We start from the raw sequence: 10,918 nt of genomic DNA on the forward strand, positions 1-10,918 counted from the left end.
GGCCTTCCCTACTGCTTCCGGTGGCCGGAAGCGCCCTCTTCCGGCTGAGCACCGCTCTCAAGGCAGAGACCGGCCGGACGCCGGCGGGAGGGAGCGCGGGGTGCTCGGGGCCGCTCTCTCCCCAGGTGGCCAAGAAGGGCCCGGAGGAAGGGGCACAGAGCCACACCTGAGACAGCGCCAGGAACTGGCAGGTGGCCACAGGGTCCAGGGTGCCGCTGCACTCCACCATCTCCAGGCTGGCGGCCGCCGCGATGTCCGGGAGGCAGCCGCCCAGGGCCACCCGCACGCACTGCAGCAGCACCTCGGACGCCTGGGCCAGGTACCGCTGGGCCAGCTTCATCTTTCTCTGCAGGGACACAGGCTCAGGCCGGGGCTGCGGGCAGGGCGTCGCGGGGCGCGTGGGAGGGGCCGTACCTGCAGATCCCAGCCCTTCCTGCCGTGCTCCTGGGAGGCGGCCCTGGAGGGTCCCGGGTCCCTGCAGCGATCCTCGCCGGCCTCGTCCTCCAGAATGGTCTCCAGAGGCTTATGGCCGCTCAGCTCAGCACCTGCCTATGGAGAAGGGGCCCCTGTCGGCCAGCTCAGCCGCTTGGGGCTGGGGGTCTTCCTAGAAGAGCAGGGTCTGTGGGGAAGAGCCTGCCTTCGCCTTTGGGCAGGTGCCTTCCAGATGGAAGAAGGGGTGTGTACGAGGCACTTAGGACGGTGGCCTGGAGCCCTGCAGCAGCGTCAGCAGGGTCCCTTCGGGGGTGGGGTGCTCCCCAGGGGCACCCGGCCTGCGGGGCAGCCTGGCAGGGGGCCCTAGAGAAGGGCGTGGGCCTGCGTGCACGAGGCGGCCAGTGCGGGGGCACAAGCCCTTGTGTCGGCTCCACGAGGCAGTGTGGGTGGTGGGAGGGAGGAAGGGGGCTCGGGTCCCCTGCTGCACGTGAGCGGGGGTTTTGCACCCGCACTTGGGCGCACCCTGGACTCCCTGGAGAGCTGCTGAGGTGCGGGGAACACCAGGAACTGCGGGCCGCTGCCGGGGACGTCCTGTCCTTGGACCACCTGTGTGTTTGCCCCCCCCTCCTCTCCAGTCTGTCCCCAGCAGTCTGTGTTTCTCTCCCGCTGGCTGGTCACACCGGACAGACCACTTCTTGCCTTTTTCTCCCTCGCTCTTTTTTTTTTTTTTTTATGTTTATTTATTTATTTAGAGGGGTGGGGAGGGGCAAAGAGAGGGAGCCAGAGAATCCCAAGCAGGCTGCGGGCCGTCGGCCTGGAGCCTGACATGCGGCTCGAACTCACAGACCGTGAGATCATGACCCGAGCCGAAATCGAGAGTCAGAGGCTTAACCGGCCGAGTCACCCAGGCGCCCCAGGCCACACCACCTTCTCAACCAGGGACTATTCGAGGCCTGTTTGACACCCTGGTTCTTACTGAGAGGAGGTGAGTCTTAGATACACGGTTTGTTCTCGCGCGCGGGTGAGGGGTGTGCGGGCGAGCCGAGGGCAGGAGCGCATACCGAGAGGCCCTCTTCCCAGTAGACGGTGGGGCGCACGGGGTCCGCCTGCACGGCCAGCAGGCGCAGGGCCCTCCCCGCCAGGCCCAGCTGCCGGGCGCGGAGCTCCGTGAAGCCGGTGCGCGGCGAGTGCAGGGCCCCCAGCTGCGCCAGCACCACGTGGGCCAGAGTCCGCTTCAGGGTGAACCATTTCTTCAGGAGCACAAAGCACCTGCGGTTACTTTCGCCTGGCCCTGGGAGGCGCGGCCCCCTCCCGCCCCCGCGTCCCCGGGTCGCGCCCCTGGAGTCCCTGGTCTCAGGCCCCCGGGAGGGACAATATCCGAGCACTCTGAGAAACGCTCCCTTTTGCATCTGGGGGGGGGGGGTCCCCGGGGCTGAGGCGTCGGGAGGTCACGGAAGCCTGGCTGCAGAACCTGGAGGTGGGGCTCACCAACAAATAATGTAAGTTTGCCTCAAGTTCAGTTTCAGGGCTATCTTCCACGTCTCCATAGTTACGTCAAATTAATTTGACTCATACTACATGAAATCTAGGAAAGTGTCTAAAAATGGCAGAATATGTTTCCTTCAGGTATTTTGCAAATTCGACTGCTCTTTAACAACACGAATTCAGCTTTGAGGAGCTCTTTAGCATGCCGACGTGCTTAGGCAAAGCACACGCACGCCCTGGGGAGGACAATGCTTCGTGCACAGTCCACCAGCAGACCCCCCCACCGACCGTCAGACGGGGGGGGGGGGCTTTCTTCGGCAAGACCCCCAGGCCCGCCAGGCCCAGGGCTCTGTCCCCCCAGCCCACCCCCGGGTGGCCCTGCAATCACAGCACGGCCCCCGCAGACCCGCACGCGGGGGAGGCCTGTTGGTCTCGGGGACGGTTACCAAGCCGACGGAGGTGTGGTCACTGACGCTCTGCAGGTAGCTGAGCAGCAGCTTCTCCACGGGGCTCTGCTCAAACTGGCTGGCCAGGGCCTCCGCCCAGATGAGCTCCAGCAGGTCCAGAGACACTTCCACCAGGTGGAGTCGGAGCTGCGCCAGCCTCCTCCTCAGAGGCGTGTTGACGTTCTGTACCTGGGCGTGCCAGAGACACAGTCAGGGCGCGGGCAGGCCCCGCGACCCCCCACGCCCCGTGCTTCCATCAGCTCCGATGAGACGCCACGGGCCGTCTCCACAGCCAAACAACGCCCGTGTCCCTCAGTCCCTCCCTCCTGGCGGCCACCAGCCACACTCCAGCACTCTGAACCGGTTTGCGTTTTCTAGGGTTTCGTGCCTGTGGGCTGACGGCATGTGTTCTCTCTGGCGCTGTTCCCTTGCATAATTATTTCAGGCCCATCCACATTGCTGCACGCATTCGTGCCCGTTAACTGACGGGGAGAACCCGCCACAGGGCGTTTATCCACTCACACTCCGGGCCAGCTCACACGGTGGCCTGTGTCTAACTGCCAAAGCGTGGTCCGTGCTACGCCCCTAGCCGAGCGGCCGGAGGTCTGTCCCTCCCCGTCCTCGCTGACGATCAGTATGCTCAGTCTTCCCAATTGTAGCCATTGTCACAGCGGGCTGTGGTTTTCCATGACCGTCAGCGTCTCGCTGGTTCACCGGTGGGTTCACCATCACTGCACGTCATCGTCCACCATCCACACGTTCCCCTTGGGGGTGTCTGCTCAACTGCCCCCTTTTTATTGGGTTGTTTCTTATTATTAAATTTTAGGAGTGTTTTAAATTAAAAAGAAATTTTTAATGCTTATTTATTTTCGAGAGAGAGACACAGAGTGGGTTGTGGGAGGGTCAGAGAGAGAGAGGGGGACATAGAACCCGAAGCAGGCTCCAGGCTCCGAGCTGTCGGCACAGAGCCCGACGCGGGGCTCGAACCCACAAACGATGGGATCATGACCTGAGCTGAAGTCGCTGGCTTAACCAACTGAGCCATCCAGGCACCCCCAGCCTACTGTTTTGAAGAGTAGCCTTTCTTCACTGAATTGCCTTTGCTCTTTTGTTTAAAATCAATTATGTGTCTGTAAAGTGTGTCTATTTCTGGATTCTCTGTTATGTTCCATTGATCTCATGTCTTACTTTTACATTAAAACCACACTGCTTTGGTTCCTGTCACTTTATAATAAGTCTTAAAATCAGATAGCGTTAGATCTCCAACTTAGTTTTTCTTTTTTTCTTTGAACTTTTTTTAATGTTTATTTATTTTTGAGAGAGACAGAGACAGAGTGTGAGCGGGGCAGGGGCAGAGAGAAAGGGAGACAGAATCCAGAGCAGGTTCCAGGCTCTGAGCTGTCAGCACGGAGCCCAATGTGGGGCTCGAACTCACAAACCGTGAGATCATGACCTGAGCCGCAGTTGGACGCTTAACCGACTGGGCCACCCAGGTGCCCCTAGTTTTTCTTTTTTAAAGTTGTGTTTGCTATGTTATGTCTTTTGCAATTCTATATGGATTTTAAAATAATTTTCTCAATTTCTGTAAAAAAGCCTGCAGCTTCTTGGTCGGGACTACAGAAAATTTAGGGGAGAATTGAGATCTTAGCAATATCCAGTCTTCTGGCTCATGAACATGGTATATCCTGCCATCTGTTTGGGCCTCCTTCACTTTCTCAGCAATGTGTTACAGTTCTCAGGGTAGGCGTTTCCACTTTTTTATCAAATTTCATTTTCATTCTGTCAGATGGTATTGTTTTGAATTTGTTTATTTAAAAAATTTTTTTTAATGTTTCTTTTTGAGAGAGAGAGAGCATGGGTGAGGGAGACGCAGAGAGAGAGGGACAGAGAATCCCAAGCAGGCTCCATGCTGTCTGCGCAAAGCCTGATGTGGGGCTCGAACCCACGAACTGCGAGACCACGGCCTGAGCCAAAGCTGGATGCTCGACCGACTGAGCCACCCAGGCGCCCTTGTTTTTGAATTTTTAATATCTGGTAAATTGTTGGGAGTATACAGAGATATAAAATTAATCTTTGCATCTTGTCCTTGCGTCCTGAAGCCTTGGTGCAACTGCTTGGTAGTCCCAGTAGCTTTATTATTATCATCATTTTTGTAGACTGCATGAGGTTTTCCATACACGTGATTATGCTGTCTGAAAACAAAGGCTGCTGTATTTCTTCCTTCCCAACAGGGCACTTTGAATTTCCTTCTCTCACCTGCTGAGTGGGCTACAACTCAAATACAACTCAGGAGGAAGGGGGTGAGAGTACAGAGCGCTGTCCTAGCCCTGGACTTCCACCCAGGTGTGGTGGGGGTCCCACAGATGCCCTCTATCAGCCTGAGGAGTTTTCCTTCTATTAATAGTTTGCTGAGAGTATTTTTTTTTTCAATCAGGAATGAGTGTTGGGTTTAGTCACATGCTTTTCCACATCTACTGAGGTGATCGTATGTTTTTACTTTAATTTTAAAAAAATATGGTGAGCCAAATTGATTGATTTTGAATGTTACACAATTCCTGGGTGGCTCAGTCAGTTGGACATACGACTCTCTGCTTAGATCATGATCTCGTGGTTCATGAGTTTGAGCCTGTGTTGGGCTCAGCGCCGACAGCTTGGAGCCTGCTCGGGATTCTCTCTTTCCCTCTCTCTCTGCCCCTCCCCCACTCATGCGCACATGCTCTCTCTCTCTCTCTCTCTCTCTCAGCCTCTCTCTCTCTCTAAAAAATAAAATAAATATTAAAAGCAAAAATGAACTATTGGGACCTCATCAAGGTAAAAAGGTTCTGCACAGCGAGGTAAACAATCAGGAAAACGAAAAGGCAACTGACAGAATGAGAGAAGATATCTGCAAATGACATACTAGATAAAGGGTTAGTATCCAAAATCTATAAAGAACTTCTCAAACTCAACACCCAAAAAACAAGTAATCCAGTGAAGAAATGGGCAAAAGACATGAACAGACACTTCTCCAAAGAAGACATCCAGATGGCCAACCGAGACATGAAAATATGCTCCACATCACTCCTCATCAGGGAAATACAAATCAAAGCCACACTGAGATAACACCTCACACTGGTCAGAGTGGCTAAAATGAACAAGTCAGGAGACTCTGGATGCTGGCGAGGATGTGGAGAAACGGGAACCCTCTTGCACTGCTGGTGGGAATGCAAACTGGTGAGGCCGCTCTGAAGAACAGTGTGGAGGTTCCTCAAGAAACTAAAAACAGAACTACACTACAAGCCAGCAACTGCACTACTAGGTATTTATCCAAAGGATACAAACATGCTGATTCAAAGGGGCACACGTTTATAGCAGCGCCATCGACAACAGTCAAATTATGGGAGAGCCCAAATGTCCATCGACTGATGAATGGATAAAGAAGATGTGGTTTATATACGTAATGGAATACTACTCGGTGACGAAGAAAGAATGAAATGTGGCTATGTGCAACAACGTGGATGGAACTAGAGGGTATTATGCTAAGAGAAATAAGGCAGTCGGAGAAAGACAAATATCACAGGATTTCAACTCATGTGGAAGTTAAGAAACACAACAGATAGCATAGGGGAAGGGAAGGAAAAATAAGATAAAAACAGAGAAGGAGGCAAACCATGAGAGACTCTTAAATACAGAGAACAGACTGAGGGTTGCTGGAGGGGAGGTGTGTGACGGGTTGGGCTAAATGGGCGATGGGCATTAAGGAGGACACTTGTTGGCATGAGCACTGGGCATCATACGTAAGAGATGAATCACCGGGTTCTACTCGTGAAGCCAAGACAACACTGTATGTTAACTAACTTGAATTTAAATAAATAAACAAAAAAGAACAACAACAACAGCAAAAGCATTAAAAAAAATTCCCAGGATAGTCCCGACTTGACACTGATGTCTTCTCCTTGTTACATATCGTTGGATTTAATTTGCTGAATTTTTGTTTAGAACGTTTGCGTCTATGTTCGTGATGAGAGGCATCTATCTGAGGCTCTTGTTTTGGTATCAGGGTAATACTAGCCTCATAGGGTGCTCCCCTCTCCTCAGTTTTCCAGAAGGGTTTGTGTTGAATTGGTGTTATGCTAGCCTGAAATGTCCGCTGGGATTTGCCGCTACAGCTTTCCGGGTCCGAGGTTCTCCTCGTGGAAACTACAAGTTCCGTTTCTTTAACAGATGGAGGGCTATTCAGGTGGCCTGTCTCCTTTTGAGTGCGTTTTGGTTGTTTGTGTCTTTCAAGGAATCTTCCACAGTATCGTGAAGTTGTTCAGGATAGCCCCTTATTATCCTTTTAATATGTGTGGGATCAACGGTGACGTCACACCTCTTATTCTCTGATATTGGTTATTCACGCTCTCTCTTTTCTTCCTGATCAGTCAGGCAGAAGTGTGTGTATTTATTGATCTGCTCAAATAACAACTTGTGGTTTTATTGATTTTACCTTCTAATTTAATGTTTCCTATTTTACTGATTTCTGCTCTGATCTTTGATTTCCTTTCTTCTGTTCATTGGGGAGCTGGTTCCTTATCTCCTTCCTTATGGTGAGGCCTGAGGTCATTAATTTGGGATCTTATTTCTTTTGTCATACGGTCATTTAGTGTCACAAAATTTCCCCTAAGCATTCCATTAGAGATGCCTTAAAAATTTTGACGTGTTTTTCCCCCCTTCAGTTCAGAAACACTTTCCCTTTTGATTTGCTCTCTGGCTCATAATTATTTTGGTAGATGCTACTCATTTTCCATGTATCTGGGCAATTCCACCCATAGCTTTCTGGGTTTGTTTTTTAATTGAGGTAAAGTTCATACAACGTGAAGTTAACTGTTTCAAAGTGCACAGCTCGGTGGTGCTTCGTGTGTTCGCAGCCTTGGGAGGCACCTCCTCTGCTTTCAAAACGTTTCTGTCATTCCAAAAGGGAACCCCTTACCCACTCAACAGCCATCTCTTCTCTATGGCCTCGCAGCCCCTCCCCTGCAACCACGAATCAGCTTTCTGCCTCCATGGGCTAAACTATTCTTTTATGCTGCTTTTTGATTTCTACGTTAATTCCATGGCAGTCTTGGTACACCATCTTTTTTTTTATTTATTTAAATCTCTTTATATTTATTGAGACTTGTTCTATGTTTAGGATCCAGAATATGATCTATCGTGGAGACTGTGTCGTGTGCCCACGAAACAAAAAGAACGCGATCCTGCTGCTGCTGGGGAGATGCATTATAAACACCCACTATGCAACCTGGTCGGTGGTGGTGCACAAACCTAGCTCTCTGCCTGAGGTCTTCTTGTTCTGTTAATAATGATTTGTCTGCCTCTCCGCCGCAATGTCACGAGTCTTTCCTTCGTTTCTTTGGACGATCTGCTATTAGGTATTTAGAGTTTAGAACATGACGTCTCCGTGGTTACCGGCTCCCCTTACACCGTGAAACCGACCCGCTCGTCGCCGTGACGCTCTTCCTCCGAAGTCTGCCTGGTGCGGGCGGGGCCGCCCGGCTTCCTTCGCTGTGTGTCAGCATCGTGTACCGTCTCCCATCCTTTTACTTCCGGCCTAGTCATGTCTGTAAAGTGGCTTCCCTGTAGGCAGCGCATGGTTGGCTTTTGCTTCTTCATACCATCTGACGAGTTCTGTCATTTAACTGGGGATCCAGACCATTCTGGTTCGCGGGACTGTGACATGACTTGTTTGTCTCCTGTACGGCCCGGCTGTTCTTTATTCTCTTTCCCCTTTTTCCGCTTTCTTGAGGGACAAGTGAATGGTTTTTAGGATCTCCTAAGCCCTTCTTGGCTTATTAGGCATGCCTCTTTGTTCTGAGATTTTCGTAATCCCTTCGGGGTTTAGAGTATATTTTGCCACTCCACTCAGGGCACAAAACTCCTTCACACTGCTCTTGTCACACATCTTGTTTTCACGGGTGTTACCGACCTGATGCTACGCTGTTATCATTTTGCCGGAACAGTCAGCTATCCTTCGGAGAGATTTAAATAACGAGAGAAAATCGTCACAGGTTTTCCCGGGTAGCTCACACTCGCCGTGCCCTTCGTTCATCTGTGCAGATCACATTTCCACGTGGGGCCGATTTCCTTCCGCCTCAAGGACAACTGTGCGGTCCCGTTGCGTATCTGCTGCCACGCGCTCGGCTCTTGGAGGTCTGGGGGAGTCTTTACTTCATTTTCATCCTCGAGAGACGTGTTTGCTGGGTACCGATCAGCGGCTCTCGCTCCAGGCTCTTCGTGACACTGTGTCACCGTCTTCCAGACGGCACTCTTTCTGTTGAAGTCAGCTGCTCTGCACTTACCGTGTGCTTGCAATTCTGACCCGTCTCGAAGAGCCCTCGCAGCCACCGGCCGGAGACAGCTGGGTCACAACGTGCCCTTGGCATACTTGGATTCCAGTAGGCTCATAGTGGCTTTCAGCCATTATTTCCTCAAACAGCCTTTGTCCCCTCCTGGCCCTCCTCTCCTCACAAGGTTCCGATTACTGCGCTCTCGGCACGTCGACTCACGGGTGTTCTGGCGATCTCCACTCTTGTCCGCGGCCGCCTCCGACCCTCTCAGTCTCTACTCCCCTACCCATCCGGTGCGTGCTTCCCACACACGTGGTTTTCACCTCTGTCTGTTCGCTCTCTCTATGTCTCCTGTATCTCCACTTAGCCTTTGGAGCTTGAGGAATGCAGTCAGTAGTAATTTTTAACATCCTTGCCTTTGAACTCTGGTATCTGTGCCAGTTCACAGACTGTTCTGAGGTGTATTTCCTGCTTGGGCATGGTGATTTTCGCACGCGAGTTTTGACTGGGATTTTGGCACGGTGATTTCTCACCCGTTGCCAGACGTGGCGCATCTTGCTTTTTTGGCGGATGGACATTTGTGCCCCGCTCTTGCCTTTGCCCTGGGACCCCAGTGCGCAGACACTTGGATGACTTTGCAGGCTGATCTGGGGCAGGGCTCATCCAGGGCCGGATCATCCCCGACTGGCCTCGGGGTCACGAGGTTGTCCGCTGGTGGGAGCAGGCGCTGCCCCAAGCCTGAGTGGGGGCCCAGCCCCGTACCTGTCCCCCTGGGTGCCCCTCAGCCACCCGGAGTGTCGACGGAGGTGGAGCCGCCTCTGCTCAGGATGACGGCACGGATGCTGACATCTAGTGTGTTGAACATCTGCTTCACGTTTTTGTCTACTTTTTGGTTATTTCAGAAGGGAGGGCAAATCCAGTCAGTGTCACTCCCAGAAGTGGAAGCCGGCGGCTTGTTTAAGGCGAGTGGGGGGCGTCTGTGCGTGTCCCGGGGGTGCTCCGGGCTCGGGGGGGGGGGGCCCAGGGCACAGACTCACCTCTTGCAGGGACAGTAAGGCCCGCACGCTGCAGAACCGCTCCTCTGCATCAGCCACAGCTCCCTGGACTAAGTCATGTGCCTCCAAGTAATACGCGGTTCTCTGCTCCTGGTCTTTCTCGTTCTGGGCACATAATCTTTATAAGACCAAGAGTGGGATTCAGAACAAAAATCTCAAAGCACTAACGAAGTGCGGAGTATATAATTTCTATGTGACTATATTTTTATTAGTACTTTAAACCCTTTGATGAGATGTCTTATACGTAAAGATACAAAAATAAGTATGCGCCCTGTACTGCTTTTGTCAGAGTTAAATCTACCCCTGGCAGACAGACCAACGAACCAACACAACGTTAACTGTGCTCATTCAACCACCGAATCTTCCCATTGGTGCTTTTCCGCATGTTTTAAAGTTCTTCCACGACCGTGTGTCACTTGTGTGATGACGGGCCAAAGGCCACCCTTCACACTGTGCACACTGTGAGCCTGTGTGCAGGCTCCTTCTCCCTCACAAAGGCCGCTGTTAGTACCTTACACGCGGCTTTGAGCTTCGAAATGCCTGTGTGCACCCCAAGCACGCGGGTGGCCAGGGCGGGGTGGGTGGAGGGGAGGTGGGAGGGGGAGGGCATTTACTGAAGTCTCACTCCTCTGCCTCTGGGCCAGCGCCTACCCGTGATGACAGTGGGGACTTCGGGAAGTCACATGGGGGAGGGTGACAGAGCCCCACTGGAGGGCAGCGCCTGGGCTGCTCCTCAGGCCAGAGCCAGTGTGAGCAGGTGCAGGGGTGTGCGGGGTCGACGTGTGCGAGGCTGTGTGTGAACACCTGTGAGTGATCACGGGTGACGTGCCCACGTGTGTGTGACCGATGTGAGAACGCTGTGGGGGTGTGCATGTGTGCCTGCGTGTGCGGGTGGGGCGGCGTGTGGGGCTGTGAGTGTACTTCCGTGTGTGTGCAGAGACGGAGCTGGTGGGACACTGGGGGGACTGGATGAGAGCAAGGACACCTCCCTGTGCCGCTGTCCTGGACGGAGGTGCCCGCGGCCACAGGGCGGGGCCAGGAGGAGGTTCTGCTGGAGGGCCACGGGGGCCGGTGGGGGCTTGACCCAGGAGGAAAGCTGGGCCTGTGGTCAGGACACTGAGTCAGGGGGCAGGGGCGGGGAGGGGGCCGGAAGGAGAACGGCCTGGACAGCCCCGGGGGCAGTGCGCGGTCGGGG

General features: G+C 53.1%; 1 protein-coding gene across 10 annotated transcripts in view; it reads right to left on the minus strand.

The window, feature by feature from the left end:
• CFAP46 (cilia and flagella associated protein 46) overlaps positions 1-10,918 on the minus strand; it is a 97,254-nt gene that overhangs the window by 20,626 nt on the left and 65,710 nt on the right. For all 10 annotated transcript variants that reach the window (XR_005793775.1, XM_040486859.1, XM_040486861.1 and 7 more), the window contains 5 exons: positions 9,706-9,841; positions 2,364-2,552; positions 1,494-1,682; positions 415-549; positions 167-346 (listed from right to left, as the gene is read on the minus strand). Coding sequence is in view for 9 of the 10 variants with exons in the window: in XM_040486859.1 (XP_040342793.1) it covers positions 167-346; positions 415-549; positions 1,494-1,682; positions 2,364-2,552; positions 9,706-9,841 (829 nt within the window). In the remaining variant the exon portion in view is untranslated. The remainder of the gene's footprint in view (positions 1-166; positions 347-414; positions 550-1,493; positions 1,683-2,363; positions 2,553-9,705; positions 9,842-10,918) is intronic.

This window comes from Herpailurus yagouaroundi, unplaced genomic scaffold, assembly GCF_014898765.1.
Source record: "Herpailurus yagouaroundi ecotype Mexico unplaced genomic scaffold, PumYag 163, whole genome shotgun sequence".
In the NCBI taxonomy this organism is placed as follows: Eukaryota; Metazoa; Chordata; class Mammalia; order Carnivora; family Felidae; genus Herpailurus; species Herpailurus yagouaroundi.